At 45.0% G+C, this 23,333-nt stretch overlaps 2 protein-coding genes across 4 annotated transcripts; one reads left to right on the top strand and one right to left on the bottom strand.

Moving 5' to 3' along the window:
• Positions 1 to 632: 632 nt before the first annotated feature.
• fng (Fringe glycosyltransferase) lies at positions 633 to 22,737 on the bottom strand. Of its 3 annotated transcripts, XM_017240594.3 has the most exons (7): positions 22,398 to 22,734; positions 17,462 to 17,872; positions 11,155 to 11,203; positions 9,970 to 10,072; positions 2,505 to 2,643; positions 1,455 to 1,629; positions 633 to 1,394 (listed from the first exon to the last, which is right to left on the bottom strand). In XM_017240594.3, the coding sequence occupies exons 1-7, from the start codon at positions 22,527 to 22,529 to the stop codon at positions 1,159 to 1,161; spliced, it is 1,245 nt and encodes a 414-aa protein (XP_017096083.2). In that variant the 5' UTR covers positions 22,530 to 22,734; the 3' UTR covers positions 633 to 1,158. The 3 variants fall into 3 exon arrangements, 2 of the variants coding, with proteins under 2 accessions (XP_017096083.2, XP_043068152.1); XM_043212217.2 differs by lacking the exon at positions 22,398 to 22,734 and having other exon boundaries at positions 9,970 to 10,070; positions 17,462 to 17,597; XR_011442772.1 differs by lacking the exon at positions 633 to 1,394 and having other exon boundaries at positions 1,489 to 1,629; positions 9,970 to 10,070; positions 22,398 to 22,737.
• On the top strand, positions 2,625 to 3,977 carry LOC108124755 (uncharacterized). Its single transcript, XM_017240595.3, has one exon. The coding sequence runs from the start codon at positions 2,732 to 2,734 to the stop codon at positions 3,863 to 3,865; it is 1,134 nt and encodes a 377-aa protein (XP_017096084.2). The 5' UTR covers positions 2,625 to 2,731; the 3' UTR covers positions 3,866 to 3,977.
• Positions 22,738 to 23,333: the final 596 nt, after the last annotated feature.

The following is a 23,333-nucleotide window of genomic DNA, read 5'->3' as shown; positions in this document are numbered from 1 at the left end:
CGAGAGTTGGGGCAGCCTCAGAAGATCCAGCTATCCAGCCAGCCAGCCAACCAGCCAGCAAGTGAGTTTGTGAGTGAGTGAGTCTTTTATAAAAATTCGCAACATGTCATTGGAGTAGATGCCGTATCGTGAGGCATCCGAGGCTGGCTGCCACCCTGCTACCCTGGCACCCTCAATCTGGCTCTTATTGTCTGGCCAGGACATGGACACGGACAGGAACATCGGCTACGGGAACGGCAACGGCAACGGCAACGGCATCGACCATCGACGTGGACATGTCAATGTCTATCTCCCTCTCACTGTCTCCGGCCATGTCGCTGATCCATATCGTTTAAAGTTAACGCTTTAGTGGCTTAAACATGGCTTTTAGCGTTAATTAACAACGAATTTTCGTAAAAATGCAAAATGCCAGCGGCAACAGGAAGCGGGCTGGAACAACAAGTAGACAGAATGTTCGGTGACACGAAGCCGATAAGCCGGCCAACCGCAGTAACATCGAAAAAACAGCCAAGTTCAAGGACCCTCGATGCAGATTTTCAGACTTTAATGCCAATTTTTTAATAAAATACTAATTGGCTTACATTTCCAATAAAAGTTAACTCAAATATTTATATCATTTGCAATAATATGTTTTATTTTATTTAAGCCAACTAAAGATTAACAATTTTTTGTAAAACATAAGGACAATAGGGTCTACTATATACACGCATATTGCTAGTTTAGGCCGATATTAGACTGCTTTACAGTTATGCACAAAAGAGGGTCATGTGGTCTCTCGGAAGCCAAGTGAACTTAAACATAGACTAGACCATTAATTTAACTAATTAGGTTAGTTGGTAAGCACTAAGTCGATCGGATGAATCGGTGTAACGCTATAGGGAAGCACTTGGAAGTGTGTTGGAATTGCATCAGACTTAAGACTACAGTAGAACTTAGACCATTAGGAAGCACACCTTTCCAGCCGGAAGCTGTTAAATAATACATCATCATATATATTTACACAAAAGAACCGATTTGTTAACTCGTATACACTTAAGTTTAGATCACAGTGGCGAGATTGGTTTTTTGACGCCTGCCCTGGGCAGACGTGCGCCTGCAACAGCCAATTGAGGATCCACCGGGAGGGGATCCTTGTTCTGGATCTGGATCCACCCCAGCTCATCTGGGCGGGCAGAAACTGAAGTATGGAAACAGCTGGCAGTGCAGGGAGTAGAATCGCTTGGGATCCGTCTTGAGATCGAAGCCATCCACCTTGATAACGTTCCACTGGTTCTTCATGTGGGCGTAACTGAAGGACACCTGGTCCTGGAACGTGTCCTGGCGAATGAACTCCATGGGCTCCAAGTGCGAATGGAAGTTGTCCACCACAGTTAGTGGAACTTTCAACAAGTGTTCTGTAAATATTTCTCAGTTATAATAATTTAATTTTTTATATTTTAAGAATATAAACTTACCGATAATAAACCCCATTGTGACATCATCCGGAAAACGTATCTTGTCGCCGATACTGATGAACTTGCCACCACCTGCTATGGGCAGCATCTTGAGCGTCAGGGCCCGGCTAAGACAGAAGCCAGCGCCGCCAGTGGCAAACCAGAAGGTTATCTTCTTGTTCGTTGTCGTGTTCTTCTGTAGGTCCAAAAATGAGAAAAAAGAAAAGGCAAAAGGGCCGAGATTAACGGAAGAACTGGCTCATGAATGGGTCCGAACAAGGAAGGTCAGACCAAAGGATAAACCTAAATAAATATCCAACTCATCTACCTCATTTCTGGTTTTTGGGTTTTGGTTTTCAGTTTTTGGCAATGGCCCAGAGAAAATTGAGTCTCGAACGAAAAATTACCCAAAAAACATAAATAAGCCATGGCCAAAACCCGAAACGTGGCTTGATTAATTGACCATGTAAATGGACATGTGCGAGATGGAAACTTAATACATGGGTCTGGCCGAAGCGTAAGCCGAGACTTGACAGGATCTTTCTCCAGCAAATGAAGCGTAAAGTTTGGCTTTTATTTTTACTTTTTTTTCTGATCGGAGAAGGGTTGGCTTTAGAGAGCCAGGAACTTGAATCTTTAATATTTAATATTAAGATTTAAATGTATATTTTTAAGTGTATTTAAATTATATATTCCGATAAGGCTCAGGCTGCACATTCATTACTGGATCAGCTGGTGATATTTCAAATGGCTCTCGGACCGAAAACGGGTTAAAATTCGGACCCGAACTGGGACTCTTTGGATTCGGGCCATGCTTTTATTGTATCTATGGGTTTCGCTTCGGCTGCTGTTCCTATTGCCGCGCCAGATCATATCGGTTATTAATGATAGCCTGTGCTGGCAGCTGGAAGCCAAATGGCGGCATAGACAAATGGCTCTGGTGGCCACATAAATAACGGCCACGGCTCCGACTGCGACTCCATGGAGATGGAGAAAGGCGATCGCGGCGAGACTTGTAATTACGAACTATATGCTGGAAAATATGCAGAAATAACAGGCATTTGCACTTACGCTGTCCAAGTGGATCTCCAGCGGCGATGAGATGCTCGGCTTGCCCAGATACCAGTCCACGCTGGGACTGTACTCGTCCAGGAGCTTCACCAGCCTCGGCACATTGACATAGTTGTCATCGTCAAAGTGACAGAACCACCTAGAAATACCGAGAAATATACTCACATTAGTACAGATCGGAGCCTCTGTTATATTTAATATTAAAAATATTTCAACTTTGATTCACAATGCCGGTTAATGTGGAGCTAACCCTGGAGGAGATGGTGAGGATTGCTGTGGGAGTGCCGGAGCTGACCCACGTTAATGTGGCCGTCCTCCACAGTCTGTTGAATGTGATCCTAAAGAAGCTCAACTGCGATAAGGACATGGTTTCCATCCGAGGCTTCGAAGGAAAGTGCATGGAGCGCATCCTACAGCAGTCCAAGATCTCCCCCCTAGCCTTCGATGTGGAGGCCATTGTGCCTATTTCCGAGCAACTGGACAAGGTGCAACTGCTGGAGAAGCGCATCAAGGATCTGGAGACCAAGCTGGAGTGCCACTTCCAGCAGATTCGCATCTGCAACAGGGCCAAGGACAAGAAGTATAGGATCCACACCGCCGAGCAGTACGCTTCGCCGTGCGAGGACCTCTGCACCGCCTGCGACGAGGACAACAAGATCGCCTGCAGCCTCCTGGCCAACATGGACTTTATGAAGAAGCTTATGCGACGCATCGCCACTCCGATCCTGGACCAAATGGAGGAGGTCAGTCGAAAACTGGAGCAGTTCTACTTGACGCTGCAGAGGTTCCTGCAGCAGACCGAGGAGCTCTTCAAGAGGCTGGAGCTGGTCAAGCAATGCGTGGTGGAGATCGAAAACCTGAGGTCTCTGGTCCAGGAGTACAACCTGACTTTCCTTGGCACCATGGAGGAGCTGCAGGACATGCTGGACAGCAAGCTGGACAAGGTCCACATGCCGGCTCTGAAGAAGTACATTCGCGATCGATTCGATGACATCGATCGTCGCTTGCAACTCATCGAGGACAAGGAGGCCTGTCCCCGTGCCGCCGGCTTCATCAACACAGGACTCTGCTGTCTCTCCTGCAACAGCACCAAGGTTGGGGTGGATGTTGGCCCCCAGACCATAGGTCTTTTCCCCGATGCCCCATCAAGGCAACGCCCCCTTGTCGATCCTGCTCACTGCCAGAAGAGCATTGTGTGTCGTTCACTGGAGAAGGAGCCCACTCTAATGGTGCGGGTCAAGAATCTCGATTTGGGTGTCCTTTCTCATCGCCTCAATCGTCCTGCCACGGGCAAGGTGTGCAAGCTGCCCGAGGCCAACGATGCCATCTACGGCGTCCGCAATTCCTGCATATCTGGATAGGCTCTATAGCCTCTATAGTTCAATAGTTTAGTACCTCCGACCTAAATCGATCCGTTTTAAATATATATGTATGTATGCGTGAGGGTAATAAAAAATGAAATATTTCTCAAGGCTGCTTTCCTTGAGCTGCTTGAAAAAAGTGCACTCATTTAAATTGCAATTATCCCCCATGGGGATTCCGATTCCGCTTCCAAGTGCAGCTGCAGCTTTTTTTTTTTATAAAGAGTAGTGACAAACGATCAGCCATATCCGGTAGCCGGCGGTGGACTAATGATGGCATTAAGCGGAGGAAAGGCAGCTGAAAGGTCTGGACAAGCTCTGGCCATCATTATCATGGGGCTTGGGTGCAGTTCACGTCCACCGGGTGATGATCCCCTTCATTGGGGGAACATGCCAAGTTTCAGAAAAGAGAAATTTTAAAGATCTTTAAAGGGTGAGTGGCTGTAGGTTTAGTTAGTCTTTAGTCTGAATTACTTTAATCACAAAAACCGCTGGGTTTTTTAATTTTTCCTTGATAGATACTTTTATTTTATATATTTTCCTCAAGTCTCTTTAAGAGTATTTTCAAATTCGCCTAATCATACTTCATTTTCAGGATAGGGGCTTCATCGCTACTTTCGTTGAGCTCGTAAGTATTCAATAAAATCGAATCGAATCTGGGAGGATTGGCTTGTCTTGTCGTTGCGTCTGTTGGGTAATTTAATATAATTTTTATTGCATAAGCCTCGACTAGACGGCGGCTAAGAGATAGTAGAAGCTACTCCAAAGCCTGGCATTCATAAATTGCCTGCCAGGCCGCCTGCCTGCCTGCCTGCTTGGATATAGCTGCCACTGTTGTTTGTGGCTGCCACATGCGATACCTGTGCGAAAAGGCCGCAGCTCCTCGACTCCTCCCGCTATCTTCCTGAAGATACCTTCCCCTTTCTTGGATCGCTTCGGTGGCACCCCATCCTTTAGTCACATCGTGCCGCATAAAAATACGCGTTTAATTTGCTTAATTATGCATAGAGTGTAGCCCCTTAGCCTCGGCAGCTGCTTTCCCCTCCAGTTTTCTAAATTGAAATCTAGCCGCTATTTTATGTTCGTTGTCGTTTAATTAACGCTGCCCCCCTACCCTCCTATCTGTTTGATTTGTTTGGCATTTATGAAAATGTTTTCATTCGGTGGTTCTTTCGGGTTATCGATTCGGAGATCGCTGATGGTGGCTTTTCTCTCTGTTCCTCCGGTTTGAAATTGTTTGTTTTTGTTTTGGGTTTTGGGTTTTTGTGTTTGCAGGTTTTCAGTTTCTCTGTTTATATCTCTGAATCAGATGGCAGTGTATTTAGACACAGAGAGAAATCTAGGATTACAAATAGAAGATCTTAAGGGTCTCAAGCCTAACCACCTATCAGCCATACCATCCCTGCTTTCCTCAAATTGGCCATTTATCCATATGTCTTCTTAATTTTAATATTTTCTTTAGCCTACAATTTTCTCTCACTGTAGTCGAATGTGTGGCCGCTGGCCGAGTAAAAATTGAAATGCGAAACGAGTGCAAACTTTAGTTTATTTCCATAGCCGTTTTTCCAATTATTCGAGCTGCTGCAGAGGCTGCTTCGGATGCTGATGCTGATGTGGGCAGATTTCGATCAGATGCCAGCTGGGACCCCACCGCCTCTGGTTAAGAAAAACCCCCCTCTTTCACCCACTGACGGGAGAAAAAAGAAATCCGCTGGCGGGGCGTTGGCGGCTCCATTCCAGCAATGCAGGCGAAATGAGTTTATGTCTGGAGCCACAATAAAAAATGATTGACGGGGCACTTCAACTCGGGCAAAAGGAGGAGATATTCGAGTTTCGAAAAAAAGGCAGCCCCTGCCCTGGTCTTAATAGATTTCGCATTAAGAGTGCCGAGCAACTTAGTTGTACAGGCAGCGCTAAAAGTATTTTGACAGCCGGCCTGAGATAAGCGATCGCCAAAAAGCCAACAAACGACGAAGACTACGACGACTCCGACTCCGTCTCCATCTCCGACGATGACGAACTGATTTCGTTTTGTTTTTTCGGGGCCCACTTGGCCTTTCGTTAAGTAAAATGAAAAATAAAGAAGGATAACCGGCTCTCCTGCAATTAGCAATAAGTCAGCTGTCATCTGCCTGAGCCGCCAGATACGAAAGTATCTTTTGGGCCTTTCGAGACATTGGAGTCTCGAGTTTCGCGGATTGATACAAATCAATGTGTCATGATGTGTCTGCTGTCTGTCCGACTGTCCGACAGTCTGACTGTGGGGGCAGACAACAAGATATTTACATTAAGCAGCAGCCACAACACCCCAACCAACCACTTAAATCAACCAAAATGTTCGCCTCATTAACAAGCAGCAGGAATTTTGACTGCAACACGAGCTGCAACGGAAATTAATCTTTTCACTTTGGATGCAGTTTTCAAAGGCATTCAGTTTCGGTGATACAGTGGAAAAAATTGGAAAAGTGGAAGGTTACTGTATGATGGACTATAATTTCTAGACTTTAATCCCCTTTGAGATCAAAAACTATGCGCCTGCGCAGTTGAATAAAGCAATTGAATCGCATTTGTTGGGTGTCTCTGACAAGGCAAATTATTGCTGCTGAGGCTGTGTATCTTGCGGATACTTGTGCCTGCCTATCTGCCAGATACTTGTTCTGGCAAATTGAAGGCAATTGCCAGTGACTGTATGTGTGGGTGAGTTCTGTGAGAGGCGCTAATTGAAATGTAGTTCAGAAGGAACAGCAACAGCAAAGTAAAGCCACTTCCCGGATGTGGAGTAGCAATTGCATTTCCTAGTTCAACTTCATATGCATATTGCTGGCACTGCCACAAGTTGCAAATTCAGTGAAATTGTTAGCTTCCGCTGCCACAATTCTGACAAAGATTTCAGCATTTTTCACGCTGCGACAATGTCAGCATATGTTTGTTTATACGGAGACAGTCTCCCTTTCTCCATTGAATCAATTGAATAATTGGAATGGTTGTGGTTGCTGATGCATTTGTTGGTGTTGCAGTTGCAGCAGTTGTTGCTCATGCCACAAGTGGCAAATAAATGAAATTGATGCGTTTCTAAACGAACTGGGGACTGAGGACTGAAAACTGAGGACTGGGGAAGTGTCGCGTTGAGTGCTTTGGTAATGGCTTAGCTCGGTTCGGCTCTTTCCCCTAAAGGAAAAGTCACACGCATCAGACTTTCAGACTATAAATAGTTGCCCCTGGCCGCAAAAACCCTGCCAGTGCCAACAAGGAAAATTTTCTCACACAGTAAAGCATCTGGCTTTCCACCACATACATATGTACATACATATACACATATGCTGCAACCGCCCCGTGAAGAAAATCCCAATGCATTTCGTCAGGGAAGCCACGATTAAGATTGTCGCAGCCTTAGATGGATCGTGGCGCCCCACATTGACTTGCCCCGTCTATTATTTTATGGCTCAGTGTGGGATTAATACCAGCAACATGTCGAAGGGTTGCCCTGGGAAATTTTCATTGATGAACCAAAACCGAGTCCCGTATCTGAATCGAATTCCCACGCACTGGTACTCGCACTCGTTCAAGTAGCATGCAGCACATTTTCGAACTTCATCATCCCATCAGTATCTCATTCTTCTCTGATTGATGCCCGTCCTTCGGCACCATTTCTTTGGCCCACTTACCACATTTTGATGCTGTGAATATTACGCATATTACGTGTTGTAATTACCCGGGTCGGGTCCCAAAAAGCCGACACTCTGATATGCCGTTATTATGTCAAAATGTTGATTACGAAACGTGCCTCGATGCAGATGAAAAAAAATAAGCGAATACGAGTATCCATGAGATGCGTCAATCAGAAAAGGGAACCTCGGATTGCAATCAGATAAGTGGCTGTTTATACAATTGCCTGACAAGTTTTGCCAGCTTAGCCCCTCCACTCGAATATGAGTGTATCTGTATCTGGTGGATACATTAGGTGTGGCCGGTTCAGGCACACACCCAACAACAAAGACAGCAGATAAATTAGAGCTTGAAACAAATAAATCGAATGAGATTAGGTCAGGCAGCTTTTGAGAAAGGAATTTTGAGTCGAAAAAACACACAAAACTAATTAATAAATTCTGCTGCCCCCCTTTCCAACTTGCCCCACGCCCCTCTCACCCACAAGCCAAAGGCAAATGTCGCGCACAGTGGGGCACAACGACCCTTTTCCCCTCGTAAACACCTTTGGCGCCTCCGTGATCGGGGAATTTCTTTTATATGTATGCCTTTATAATTGATGATTGGTGTCGGTCGGTCTATCCGTATTTTTTTTCTTTCGTTTTGGTTGGAAAATCGGAGTGGGAGTTCCATTCGGGGTCTTGAGATGTTGAGTGACGTGCCAGGTCATCGCCTAGTTCGCTGTCTCTAACTCTATGACTTGCGATTGCCTTTGTTGTAGTAACTTTAATTAAATTGCACTAATTGTTTGGCATTATAATGGATACCCAACACCGACAACACCAGAAACCAGCAGCAGCAGCAGCTCCAACAACAGTCACTGCAATTAGCCATTCAAGGCGAGCGAAAGGCGTTGCTACCCCATTCCACGGCACAGTGGGGCAAATAATTCACGGTTTATGGCAAATAAATTCACATTACACTATGGACAAGACGCAATTAAAAGAACTGGCAAGATTTGCATTTAATAGAGCTACTTTGGTCCAGGACGCCCCCGGTTGCCGAACCAATTTCGAGCAACATGTTGCTGATGTACGCATGGCACGGCACGGCAGCAACATGGGGTGGCATTGGGGACTGACGAAGAGAGAGGTGGTGGGGGCGGTGGCAGCCACAAAGCAGCGTGGCATAATTGCCAGTTCGAATGCACGTTAATTAACCTCTTTTTCATGTTCATGTGCTCGGCTTTTCTTTCTGCGACCAGGGATTTCGATGTTGCAGAGTCTTAAACGTTGCCAATCAGACCGCCAGCCAGCTTGCCAGCCAGGCAGAAGGATTCCCGGCCATCCAGTTTCCTGTGCCACCTGATACCATTTCATATTTTTTATGTGTTTTTTTTTTGTTTTTGGGACCCACCTCCAGCAACACAGCAGCAGCAGCAGCAGCAACATCATAAGCAACAACTGCCTCATCTTGCTCATAACTGCACATTTTCATTGCCGGCCATTTATTTTGTTTCATTTTGTGCTCCGCAGCAAAAAATTGTTGTTTGTGTTGCCGAGGATGTTGCTGTTGCTGTTGCTGTTGCTGTTGCAGTTGCAGTTGCTATTGATTGCATGCTCCGCGCTCATATAATGACAGTTTCAAGTTCTAAGCCAAAACGGCAAGTCAACTTAAGATGAAAGCAGCCATTCAGGCATCCAGTCGAGCACCAAACCTCGTCATCCTCATCATCTGAAGTCCAAGCATGTCCAAGTTGTTCTAGATTTCTTGATGTTGCTGCTGTTGCTGTTGCAGCTTCTTCTTGGTGTAATTACAAATAAGCGAAAGAAATACAAGGAGGAGTACCAAGGAGGAGTACCATGGAGGAGTGGAATTTCTAGGCTGCTCCTTTGGGCGCTAGTTGAAGTGTCTTTTCTGGTTCGCTCCTTCTCGTCTCCGGTTTGCGGTCGCTGGACAAGTTTTGAGTGGATGTTGCTGCTGTTGCAGTTGCAACTGCTGCTGCTGCTGCTGCTGTTACTGCTGCTGCGTCTTAATTGCGCAAATTAGAACGCATGGCAGCTGCAACGCAACAAGAGCCGAGCTGGGTGCTGCCTGGACTGCCCAGGGATAGAATGATGGGCTTCTCCTGCGGTCGCTTATTAAAAGCATTAAAGTCTATTATTACAGTAACAGCAGCCCCAGCCACCACAAGGAGTCATTGCTCTCGGCCACTAAATATGACAACTAAGGTAAGTCAAACCTTTACATAATATTCTCCCTTGTTTATATAACTTCTTTCTGATTGAAATCGAACATGTAGCACTATGACCTCATGCCTCATCCCCAACTAATCCAATAATTCCGCATGAAATTGAAGCAACTTGAGAGGAAAGCACACGTATGGATTTCCAATCAGCCAGGTCAATAAAAGAATTGAAAAATTTCACACAATAACCAATATAAAAGCCAATACTTACTTCTTGCCGCTTTCGAGGAAGACATCCAGTTCGGCGGACATTTTGCAGCAAAGCGCCTTGCGAAAATGGCCCTGCGAGCATTTCGTGTTGATGAGGTGGCCCTCTGCGGAGAGAGAAGAGGGTTTGAAAACGGTTGATAAAGATTGGTAATTAAGCAGGCCAACAAGAAACAGCCGGCCGTGGGCCCACTTCTATGTTAATTAACTAAAAGGCCAAGCTCATATCGCTGGACCGACCGGACCCAGAACCGAGAACAGTAGCTTGTTAGTCGAGAATGCCGCTCATATCCAGCGGATACATTTTGTATCGTTTGACAGCCGCCGCATGAAGATAAAGATGCAGTGCAAAGGGGTTAAAAAATCCAAACAAAAAAGCAAAGCAAAAAAAATAAAAACAGAGCAACGCACAAAAAACTTTTGCGCCTTAATTGGATGAAAATTGTTGAAATATTTAAACACAAGACACAAGAGTGGTGGACGACTGGAGGCAGAAGGCGGCAAAACTTATCCTTTGTCCAGTCCAGCAACAACACACATAACTCAAAATCCCCGAGTGTGTTTAGCCGAATCCTTTTGGCCTAATCAAAATACCAAGGAGCCTTCCATCCCAGCCAGTGTCTTGAAACTTGAGATCGTCTTTCGGCTCTGGCTCTGCGTTCTTGGGTCTGCGCGCTCTTTTCAGAAGTATGCAAAAATGAAATATACAATTTTTCGAGCAAAATTGAAATTTGAACTTTTTCCTCTTTTTTTTTTTTAATTAAACGAGGAGGACCAGGTCGGTCTTGAATATCGAAGCGCAGCCCCGGCTGCAATTCAATTAAAATGCGGGTGAGTGATGATGAAGCTTCGCCTTTCAGCCTCCACTGCCTCTGCGGAGAGCTCCTTTCTTTCCTCTATGGAATTTATAAACTTTAATCGGTTTTTTTCGGATGGACCATGGCCCAGACAGTGGCCAATATTAGGCGGTGCTGGGGGCGTGGCTCTTGGCTGATGTGAAACTAAATTGAGAACGGACTCAACGCATCGGAACGAACCGAAATTGGGGGATACATCGGATCGGATTTGGGGATCGAAAGGTAAGAGGTCGGCTGGTCCAGGTCCAGGTCCAGGCCCAGGTAAGTGGTGCAGGCTTTTGTGATAAATTCGTTTTTTCGGGCAAATAACTAATGGCTTCCTCTCTACTCACTTGTCTTCTCCTGGTAGTAGCGATCATCGGTATCGGTGAAGAACCAGGTCTGCAAAAGAGAAACAGAAAGCAATCAGAGTTAGACAATAATTTGCATATAGTAGTAGTATGCGGTTGATGTAAATTACAAGAAATCATGGCGGTTGGCATGGGAAACTTTGAAAGTCTGCTCCCCTATATAGGCCTACTTTTATAATTATTCCGAAAGAGACACACAAAAAAATGGATGAATAAAAAACGCGTTCGGTCAGCTTACAAGACAGCGTCCAGCAATCAGATAAGAAAATTCCCACACACCCTGGCCCCTCGTCCCACCGAGAGAGTGTCTTTAAAAACAGTTCAAGAAATAGCTCAAGCAAAAAGTTGAAGAACACCAAGAAGTGGAAGAATTCTTTGGCGGCGGCTCTTCTCTTTTTTATGCATCGCTGCACTGCGGTAGGGTGGAAGAAGACTCTCCATTCCCAGGAGACTTGGCCAAAGTGTACTCGACTCATTAGTGGCTTTCTCCGGCCGCCATTAACCTGAAACTCTATAATCTATTTTGCACATTTTTTTTTATTTCTGCACCCAAGCGACATCTATTTATTTTTCCATTTTTTAGTCGTAATAAATTTTGTTAGCCGAACAACTCAATTCCGTTCCCTTAATAAGTTTTTTTTTTGGCTTAGCCTTTTGCCTTTTGTGTGTCAAATCAGGCGAAAATCGTTTTAAGGCTTTGACAACTACACGAACAACGTGTTGTTGCCATTGTTGTTGCTTGTTGCATGTTGCTGTTGCTGTTGCTGGTGCTGGGAAGTAAGAGGCACGGCAACAACTTGAACAAACAATACGCCCGCTCCACAAGCATTTTGAGCAACGACTTGTAACAGTTAGAAAGTCAACGTTTGCCAGTTCTTTATAATCGTTACTAGTACACAACTCCACTAGCAACACACTGCCCCACCAGCACCAGCGCCAGCACCAGCACCAGCCACTCCAGACACACCAACCAGGACACAACACCACAGCAACTGCAGCAGCAACATCGACTCCCAACAAAGTTTTCAACGTCGTCTCTTGAATTTTCATGGATTTTTACGAGATTTCCCGATTTTTTTTTTCATTTGTAGCTTACTTTTTCCACTTTTTCTTTGATGATGCTGCTGTGGCAGCTTCTTCCCCGCTTTGGGGCGAAAAATGTTAACACCATGTTGCCGGCTTGTTGTTGCCGATGCTCCCATTGTTGTTGCCCCATGCCTGAGCTGCTGCTGCTGGAGCAGTTGCAGTCCGCACTTGACTAGCTTTTAATTTATGTGACTGTTCCAACTGTTGACAAACAGCATTACAACGTGTTTCGCAAATTTATGGCGAAACTTGGCCGCTCTGATGGAACTGTCCCATAAATAGAGTTCTTTAGAACGCCAAGTTAATTGAATGCCGCGACCGATTGGAGCATCGATTGGAAAGTCTTGGTCTTGAGAATCCAGCTGACAAAATCAGGAAAACGGCCATCATTCAGATGGAATGGAGAGTAGAGTTTTAGTTTCAGGATCGAACCGCTCTGTCTCGGTTAGTGTCGAGTCCATAAATTCTTTTTGGCCAAACACTTGGAAGCCAAAATCTGGGCAGGAACATTACCAGTTTCCCAGATTTCCATGGCGTGGCAGGCACTCAATTGGAACGAAGCGATTGCCACAACAATTCGTTATGTTTTCGTCGCCCAAGAGGGAAAAATCATGCACTGAAACAAAAGTTTTGCTTTTTCTTTAAGTTAGTTTGTGTCTTTATTGTTATTTTTGTAAGCATTTTCTCGGTGCATCCCCCAGGAGTCGGCTGAGGAAAAGCACAAGCCAAACACAACAGCTGGGCCACTCCACTCCACTCCGGCTAACTTGGCTAACTGACTCTCGACCAACAACCAACAACCAACGGCCGACAATGCCAATGCATTTTCAATGGCGTCTGCGTCTCTTTTGGCCAAAAACTGCAGCTGCGGGCCAAAGGCAATGTCTGTGGCCAACCATTTGGACAAACCATTGAAGCATTTTTGGCCGCTGGCTGTTGTTTTGCCTCTTTGCCTCTTTGGGCTTTTGTTTTTCACTATTTTTTTTTTAGTCTCGGTTGCGCTAAAATTTAATGCCCAGCCTTGCAGCCCCCACTTGGGCACCCTACCAGGCCACAGCCTACCTGCCTGCCCCACCTGGAAGCACGTGGGGTGCGGTCAACTAGCCGCGCATTTTGTCTGCGGTTGCAGCTGGCCTTACATCTAGACCAGCCGCAGATACAACGGCAATGGCCAGAGCTGGCTGCATTTTTCTGCATTGGCCAGCCCAAATCGGCCAAAACTATAATCTATGAGCAGGAGGCGTGGACCATGGATATGCTTTCAAAAAACCCCAAAAGACAATCCACCGCAAAGTGAAAGTTTATGCCCAGTCTCAGGATGTGACTAATTTCGTCAAGACTTCCTAAAAGTTTGGAGGTTTTCTTCAAGGAAATGGGTTTACGATTAAATTAATGAAAAACTAATCAACTTGAATGGTTTCTTAAATATCTGTTAAAAAGACTTAATAACTAAATAACCTTTAAAAAAAAAACTAATAATTTTAGGCTTAAAACCACAAAGCCCAAAAAAAAGAAAAGAACACGCACTTCTCAATTCAGGAAGCAACCACAAATTCGGGGCGTTTCATATTTTGCGTAATCTTGGCCAGGTTGAGAAACCACAAAGGTTCGGCTTTTAATTATGGGTTTTTGTCGGGTCCTACTTTGTACACCTGCCTGCCCAGCCTGCCCCCGAACCAGACAAATGCCTCAGGGCATCCACACTACAAATGTGTTGAATGCTCACCCGAAATACACAGGCAAATGAATCAATTATCGTTCGAATGCGATCGTTGTAAATCGAATAGAGTATGGTATTCAGGGGGATAACCCTCGGCATTCAATTAAAGAGATGGCATGACGATTAAGAGTCAATAAATGATGTGCTGGGAAATTGAATTTCAATCAGATGAGAGACAACAGAACTCATATGCACTAAAGATACAAAGATACTGAGATACATGTGTATGTTGGATGGCCGACCGAGAAGCAACGCAAATATGAACTGACAATCGGCTGATATTAAAAAGGAAGTTGCATGCGGGTGGGGGCAGGAATGATGCTGCTTTTTGTGGCAGAGGCTGTCTGACGAAATTGTGTCGCCGCTGGCTGGCTGGCCAGCAACAATTGAAATTTCAATTTATTGCGAATTGAATTCAATTGAAGAGCATTGAGAGCAAAACTCAAACAGAAAAGTTCAGGCACGGGCTGTTACTATATGATATACTCTTTGTATAGTGTAGTACATTCATATAAAGCCATTAACCGGTAGGGGAATAAAAACAAGAAAGGGTAGTACAACCTCTCATACAGTTTTGAACCTTACTGTCCCCCATAACTACATTTAAGAATATCTCTGCGTTTTGTGGGTTGTATCTGGTGCGTTGGCGGCACACTTTTGGTTCAGACTATTGTCATTAATTGGGCTTTAATTGGCATTGCATGTTCGGTGGGGCTTTCGGTGGAGGCTCAAATCCAAATCAAAGGCAACTGTCGGTCCAGAATGGCCGGACAAGAGGTCCGTTTCCTTATTTATGAGCAGCTGACGCAACCAGATACGCTCTCCAACAAGCGACTAGTACATGGTCGCCGTTTAGTGATTCATCACTGGGCCCTGGCTGGGAATACTGGCTGTCGACAATGTCCGACTCCGATTCGTGCTGAAACTCACAGCAGCGACATTAAAGCGAAAAAGCAAAAGCCAAGACCAGAGAAATGCCAGCAAAGGAGCTGGCAAGTTAATGAGATTTAAGCCACAACTGTGGGACATGGCGCGTTATGAATTTAATAGCCCCAACTGGGGACCTGGAACGGGAAGCCCGCGATGTCTGACAGAATTTTACGACATTATTTTCCAGGGAGCCGGAGCCAAGTACATGTGGGCCTAATAAAATGCGACTAGCTTTGGGCCTACACCGCGGAAATCTGGTTTTCTTGTACACACCGTGTCCCCATCTTAGTTGAGACTCTAAACCGGAATAAAATAAAATCCCCAAGTCTGTCCAGTCGAATCAATCAAACAATAAGTCAGGCAGCCGAAACCGAAACCAAAGCCGAGGCTTCATTAAAACTAAATAGTAAATCAAGACAAGCAAATCGGACAACCACCCACAGGAACACTCCACGGACAAGCTGTCAGTCGTTGGATTCGACGATCTATCTGCAGATGCCGGGCTCTCTGACATTTGACATGCGTCCGCACGGTTGTTGCCCCGAAAAAAAAAAAAACACAACAAATGAGAGGCAGTCAGTGGCAACCGGGACAACCGGGGCATGCAAATCCCAGATCCAAGATCGGCTCAACAAACGGTAGCTGCCAAGTTAGAGCAGCCACCAAAATTCAAGTGGAAATAAAAAAAAAAAAATGCACAACGATTTGCATTTTCCTCGTCTGGGCCTCGCATTGGGGCATTCAATCAAAGTCGAGCTGTGCAGCCGGTTTTGGCCAAAACTGTTTACAGTAATTTATGCTCATTTGTAAGCATGAAAAATTTGAATCATTCATCAAACGTCGTCGGGCATGAGAGAGGCAGGGACAGGGGCTTTATAGAGCCAAGTACCAGATCTTGTGATCTGTAAAGGCAAACAGAGTTGGTTGGGCTTGCAATGACCTCGGTTTTGTTCAGAAATCTTTCATTTTTTGGCTTCTTAATTAGTCCTTTTGATTAGTTCTACTTTCTAAGGAACTAATTCCCTCAAAGAATAAACCTTTTCATCCTAAATGAAGCTTAGAGCTCTTCAACCTCCTTAAAGTCTTGCCAAGTCTGGCTCTTGCTCTTGCCCTTTTATGGGTGCAGTCTTGTTGCTTGACAACAAGAAACCAAACATTAATCAACAGCAACAGCAACAGCAACATGCAACAACAATGGCCTTAAAACAACAACATGCAATTACAACAAATTGTTTTCAAATGCTGCGCAGCCAATCAAATCGAACGCAACTCTGACTTGTTGCCTGTCGATGCTCCACATTGCTGTTAACCACACAACAAATGACGTGCAACAAGAGGCAGCAGTCACAGCAGCAACATCACTAGCCAAGTTTCCATCAAAATAATTGGCCAAAACCAAAAGAAAAGAGGAAAATATAGTAGAGATGACTGGAGAGAGGAGAGCGATATGTTGCTGGGGCTCGAAATGTTGCAAGTGCATGGAGCAACTTGTGTTGCATGCTGCCAAATGGAGCTCGTTGCCGGTGAATGTTGTTCCAGGCGGCGTTTAGTGTGGAAATTGCTGCTCGATATGGGCAGCAGCAGCCAATCGATACCGATACCGATAAATGGGGTTTTTTTAACCCCTTCCGATCCTGAGGGGGATGGCAAATATGACAGAAAAAAGCGACCCCAACTCTGGCCGCTTTATGGCTGCCGGCAACTGCCTGGAAACGTGCTCGTCAAGCATTTTTACAATTTTTTTTTCAAAAAAAAGGTACTACAATATACCACACAAGCCCACATGTCCCTCAGGGGTTATTTATTTGTGTTATTTTAGTGTTTTGTTTTCGTTGCATTGCTGTTGCTGTTGATGTTGCTGTTGGTGGTGCTGTTGTGGCAGCAATGCCAGTCAGCAACGTCAACCGGGGACGAGTGCAGTTTTGTGTAAACAATAACAAAACACATTTGTGACGCGTGATTTTGCATAAGTTGGCACATACACACACAGCACAGACGAGTCTGCCACAACAGGCTGCCACAACACAACTCTGAACAATAAGCACCATAAATACAAGTATCCTTTCACCAGACTGAAGCCCATTGAACGGCCAAAATTCGATTAAAATTTCGGTTTAGCACTCAATGAAATCATAAGCAAAAGCGATCGTTTAGGTTTTTTGGCCAAAATGCCATTAACTTGTCTATAAGCATATATTTGTATACAGCCATATGGCTATATAGCTAAGCCCCCAATGAATGAAGACATTTTTATGGCCAATTAAGAGTCTGGCGAGCCAAAAAATATCATAAATTGCCAGATGAGCTGATGACTCGAATGAAATTAGCCAACAAAATCGAATCAATTCCCTGGCAGCTTAAAAACTCATTATGCAAATGAGCCGAGCCCCAGAGCCCCAGAGTTGCCAAGTTGCCAAATCGGCAACGAGATCGAGCCAACCTTTGGAACTCCACTTAGCCAATTGTCGCCCACCCACCGACCTGCCATGAAATTAGCTGCGATTAGCCGCCAATCGATCGGGATTTAATCGATCGGGGCATCGCGAGACTCACCTGATCGCGGGCCAATTGGAACCAGGTCTTGATGATCAGCGCCAGCCGGGTGTCGTGATAGTTCTTCGTCGTCTTCACGCTGATGAAAATGTCATCCAGCTCGGTGACCGGCGGCTGGGGCGTCGCTGTAACCGCTCTCTGTGAGAGATCCCGGAGCAGTTCCCCGTTGCGGCTGCGCCTGGCCAACTCGGTCAGCAGGGTACCTGCAGGCCTCTCGCTGACCTCGATGTCACTGAAGTTGAAGCTGCGGATGTCCTTGCGGATGATGACAGTGGTGGGCGAGGCGGCTGGTGCTCCTGCTCCCGGTTGAGTGGGCGTGGAGGATTGAACGTACTCCTGGAGCAGCTGGTCTTGACTGGTGGGATTGAGGGCAGGTTCATTAGCCAGGCCATCTACCTGGCTATGGGAGATCTGTAGAATGAAGAAAGAGTAGGTTTTAGTTGGTATTCATGTTTAATTTCAGTGTAAAAGATATAAGAGCGTGGGGTTAACTTTTATTTGTTGTGTAAATCGCACGTAGGGCAAGAGCCAGATGAAGACGCCCTCGATCGCCCAAACTGGAACTCGAAACCCGTAACACCCACTCCCTCAAACTCAAACTCCAACTCCAACCCAAGGCAGAACAAACTCAAAGGCAGCTCTGGGCATTTTCACCTGGCAAACAAAGGCGAACTTCAATGGCAAACAACAATGGCAAACAAATGAGCGGCAAGCAGCAGGCAGAATAAACAACAGCAACACGGTGCCATAAACGCTGAGTAAGAGCAAACAAGCACCGGGATCGGGATCGGAATCGGGGATTGGGATTTTAAGAACCAGTACCCCTACCAGAGAGTAAAGATTCGAGTTGGAGTGAACTGCTTGATTAATTTCCACTGATAACAGGTTCATTTGCTTTTGTTGGCGGCGATTCTTCAATTGCTCGTCTTCTACTTCGTCTTGCCCAGATTTCCTCAGTACTCACTCGTCTTCTTTAATGGCCCTCGGAATGGGGACAGGTGGGGTTTCTTCTTTGATCTAAACGAAGATAAGTGCCGGGGATGGGAAGAAACACCTCGACTAGGTCGTACCCTGCTCTAAAAGAACCCGACCGGAGTGTGGGAGTACTCTATATTTTTGTATGCAAATGGGAAAGTAACTTCCGCTATAAATCTAGCACCGGATTACCAGAGAGAGAGAGTTGGCTTCACACGATATTGTCTCGTTGATATAGCGGCTCATAGAATTTTATTGCCACACGATCGGCAGCCAAACGGTGTTCGATATAAACGGTTCAGCAGCAGCTCCCTAATGAGCAAATTGGGAACTGGAGATGGAGATGGAGCTGGAGAGTGGCAGGTGTAAACGACTGCTACCTCGATCCCCTCGATCGGCCATCAAGCAATTAAAAAGTTGAAATATTAATTTGGAGGCAGTGGATTGAACTCTCAGAGATTTGCTCAGAAAAGATATCGCAGAAGTCGTGACTACATGCTACGTGGGGGAATAAAATCAATATAGAAAAACAGTGAAAGCCGCCGAGTGGGTTATATAATAACGCCTCTTTCAATTAAGCCGGCTATATAAATTCAAGGCTTAGAATGTGAACCGAACTGAACCAGTTGCCAATCCAATTCGACATGTTGCAAGTGAACATATCCCCTCCTTAAGCTAGAGCTCGTATGCAAATCAAGTACACGGACTATGGCAATGGTTTGTGACACTTTTGTGGGATTTGCGAATTACCCGAACGTGATGAAACTAAACAAGCAACAGATACAGATATACAGATTCAGAGATTCAGTTTCGAGAGTCTGAAACGTGTGCCCATATATGCAGTACGCCTGCGCACTCCATCAGATACAAGATACAAAATGAAATAATAATAAATTCGTTTAGAAACTACAAGATACAAGTACAGGGGGAAAGGCAATCCAATGGATACAATAGATACACGGATACAAAAGCAAAAGCAATCTCAACAAATTTAACACGCTCCGTACCCCCTACCACGCCCACTCCAATGACTAATGCTTCATTAGCCGAGTGATTAATTTGTTTATAAACATTTCCATGTCAATTAATAACAAGCTGGCCGAAATAAAAAAAAGAATAATCGAGGGGATAGGTGCGAGCGAATGATACGAAAGGGCGCCAAATGGAATCTACCCCCGGCGACCTCTGCCAAGATTAATTGAGTTCACCTCTGGTACCCATAACGGAAAACATAAATCAGCAACAAAATCAAAGACTGAAAGACTGCTGGCGTTCCCGAAATGCAATCAGAACTGCTCGCAACTCCAGCTGGGCGAGCTGGAAAAATCTTCATTAAATGCTGTTTAACAATATTATCCGTAAGATACAAATCTAAGATAAGATAGGCAGTTGAGGCAGGCAGCCCAGGCAGTCGGTTCAGCATCCAGGCTCAATTAAGCGACCACCAAAAGATACTCTCCAGAAACAGATACTCTCCCAGCTCCCAGCAGATACTCTCGAACATTGCGCCTTTTTATCAGGCGCCTGTTGCACTGCCACTGCCACTGCTGCTGCAGCTTAATGTCGTCAACTTTTTCGGGCCGATTATGTGAGGAGAGCGATGAGGGGCCTGCCTGACTGCAGCCGGTTGGCCATGGGAATCGGTTGGGAGCCCTGGCAAGGCACCTGCTTTTGGCCGGGCCAAAAAAACAGGAATCACCTCGTCACAAGTCTTTGTCTTTTGTTGGCTGGAAGACTTCTTCAGCTGCTTGCCAGTGCCGGTGATGTTGCTGTTGCCTTCCTGAAGCTGATTTGCATGCCCCTCAGCTGAAGAGTTTGTTATTGTCATTATGTATTTACCTTGCATTGAAAATAAAATAGGAGACTTCGGGGAATAAATAATATTAATAGGTGAGGTTAGAAGTAGCCTCTATAAATGCTCTATTTGAGGAAGTTCCTGTCCTTTTTCTTTGGATTAAAGTTTATTTTCCAGTGCACTGGCAATAAACTACTCGAATCAATCAACAACGATGGCCATTCGACGCGCCACTTTAAACAAATTCATAAACAACGAAATCGTTTGACGATTATTATTCATTTCGTTTATGATTTATGCGTCAGCAACACGCGACATGGCCGACCTGGCGACGTGAGTTGCAAACTGGACATGGACATGAGCATGGACAGTGTGGCGTTGTGGGAGGAGAAGGTCGAAGAGGAGGAGGTAGTGCCTGAACCATCCCCTTCAGGCACACACCTAATTTCAAAATTATTGCTTTATCAGCCAAATGCCAAACCCAAGTCCGAGCTGAACAATTTAGTGTCGTTGTCCAGTTTCCGAGGAATCCAGTCGAGCTAAGTCAACAAGCAGTAATTTTTGCGCAACATTTAGGAGTTAAAAAAAAAACCAAAAAAAATTAAGCAAATTGTACGTTGCATGCAGTTTTGTGGTCGCACCAGCAGCAACAATAAAAACAACAACAATTAACTGGGACAAGTCAGAGACCTCCAATGGCTAGAGAACTTCAATCGCAAAGAAGCGGACAACAACCAGCAGTTGTCAACAGTTTTTTTTTTTTTTAATCCGGCTCAGCAGTTAGAGTAGAGTGCGATGTGTGTAGCACTAATTTTTGCTACAGTTTCCGGTTAGCCGTCACCAGGGGGCAACAACAATAGGTGGAAGATCCCCTCATAACATCAACAGCACAGCCCGAATTAAAACAACATAAAGTTTTTAATTACATTAAGTAAGAACTGGGAAAAGCCAAAGAAGTTGAGAAATTAAGTTGCAAATTGAGAAATATGCGGGAAGTAGAGGTTCTAATGGAAGGAAGGATTAATGGGGATTGTTGCAAGGTAGTATTCCTCAGATCTAAACCTTCCAAACAAATTCCTAGACTCCAATTCCACTCCAATTCTAAAAATACATTCATGCCTTCAGGTGTCAAAAGAATGCAATCGCCAGCTTTTCAAAATTAAGCCCAATTGTTTACTATTTTTGGCAGCAATCCGATGCGCGCTGTAAGCCAATTCCCACAGACCTCAACTATTTGTTATCTGTGATGCGGCTGACAGGGTTTCCTCCTGGATGGATACCTTTAGCTCCTCCTCCTCCTACTCCTACTCGGTGGATCTCCCTCTTGGCTGCCCGCAATATTAGCACACAATATTTTATTACACAAAAATTTATGCAAAACCAAAGGAGAACAACAATAAACGGAGAGAAAGAAGACAGGGCTCAGAACCCTGACAGGGCCTGGAATCATTGGCCAACTGAAAGCTTTGGCGACGCTCTGCCGACGGCAAAACAAAAAAAAAAAAATAAAAACATAAATACAGGGGAAGGAAAACAAAGTTTTCAGTTCGATGGTGGGATACACTCTTGAAGGAGTTTTGAAGGATTTTTTATAAGGATTTTAGAAATAGGGCTGGTAGGACAAATAAAAAACAATTATATACTTCATATTAAGCTTTTTATATTAAACAATTATATACTTCATTTTAATGCATATTAAACTTTTAAAGATAACTAAAAACCAACTTCTTTTAGCTCTTAAATTTTCCATATCACTTAAGGGATATCTTTATTTCTTCGTATATATCCTTATTTCTTCATATATGCCTTAAGATCCTTTTCTCCTCTGCCGAATCTCTTGCTAAAAACTATAATACCCCCTTCAAAGGGTATCGGACAGCAAAAACTGTTTTATATGCAAGGCAAGGGCGTAAAAGGTTTCTTAACGGCCGGAGCCGGACGCCGGACGCATGCGCAGCTGCAAACGTCGCCGGCATTGATTTATGAAAGTGCACGAATCAACGGAGATCGGGGATCTCGGGATCGGGAATCAAGTATGGGGGAATCATGCAAATTGTCTGATTCTGGTTCGCAACTTATGCAGATCACTTGCGTATGACAGTTTTTGCGGGGGTTTCTTTGGGGGTATCCACAACACCCACGCACGCACTAGAGTGGAGAACTCACTTGAATGCCCGGATATCCGTAGGCGCTCTGGTAGAGCAACAGAGTCATATAGACAACGGCGACGGCTAACATCATGGCTTGCAGGAGGCGCTTGAACTTTTGCGGTAAGGAGAGCACAGTCAGGCTCATCATACGAACAAACCACTACGCGCACATCGATGCCTCTTTGATCCGGACACTTGAGCACTTTCTTTAGTTAATTTGTAATTCTATTTCAGTGATTCACAATTCTCGTTCTTTTTACAGGAGGGGTATTGTATCTACGATCGGATTCTTCAGTACGCGCGCGCACACGTCTGTCTCGGCCTGCGGAGAGTTTCAGTTTAAAACACTCATTCGCAGCGTGGACCTGCTTACTTGGCTCTCAACGCGTTCCACCACCGTCACGTTCCACCATCCACTTCCTCCCCGGCTTGGCCCGTTCAGGCCCGCCCGGCTCTATCGGAGAGCGAGAGTTGTGAGGGAGCCGGAGAACAACTGATCGTGGAAGCCAAGTGGGGCTCAGTGGCTCTCTGTTTCGTTCCAGCGAAAATCGTAAACAAAACAAAAACCAGAAAGACCAGTCATTGGTAAGAGATCAGGGGAGCACGAGAGAGTGCTCCAATTGGAAGCGTGGGTCTCTACACAGTGGGGTGTATCTCGATGTTGAAAATGAAATATTTTTCATGAAAACCTTATTCTATTTATTTTTAAATCAATTATACAATATAGATCCAGTGTGAAGGTATGATTATATCTGTGTATCTATCAAAGAATCTAGGAATCTAGTGTATCTAAAACTTGTTTATTTTTGGAAAAATGCGATGTTTATAATTTTATTCCAAAATACCTGTGCAAGTTCCACAGTACTGTGCAGCAACTGCAGTTTTCCAATGGGAGCAGGTTGGGGCTCTCTCGTTAGTTCCGCTTCGGCATGTGCCACAGTAGCTGCCGAAG

This window comes from Drosophila bipectinata, chromosome 3L (genome assembly GCF_030179905.1).
Source record: "Drosophila bipectinata strain 14024-0381.07 chromosome 3L, DbipHiC1v2, whole genome shotgun sequence".
Taxonomy (NCBI): domain Eukaryota; kingdom Metazoa; phylum Arthropoda; class Insecta; order Diptera; family Drosophilidae; genus Drosophila; species Drosophila bipectinata.
This window is presented reverse-complemented; position numbering and strand designations above follow the sequence as displayed.

Coding starts and splice junctions, on each gene's coding strand:
- LOC108124755 (XM_017240595.3), top strand. CDS start 2,732: ATGCCGGTTAATGTGGAGCTAACCCTGGAGGAGATGGTGAGGATTGCT.
- fng (XM_017240594.3), bottom strand. CDS start 22,529: ATGATGAGCCTGACTGTGCTCTCCTTACCGCAAAAGTTCAAGCGCCTC. Junction 10,073..11,154: donor CTACTACCAGGAGAAGACAA/GTGAGTAGAGAG, acceptor CTCTCTCCGCAG/AGGGCCACCTCATCAACACG. Junction 1,395..1,454: donor CACAATGGGGTTTATTATCG/GTAAGTTTATAT, acceptor AAATATTTACAG/AACACTTGTTGAAAGTTCCA.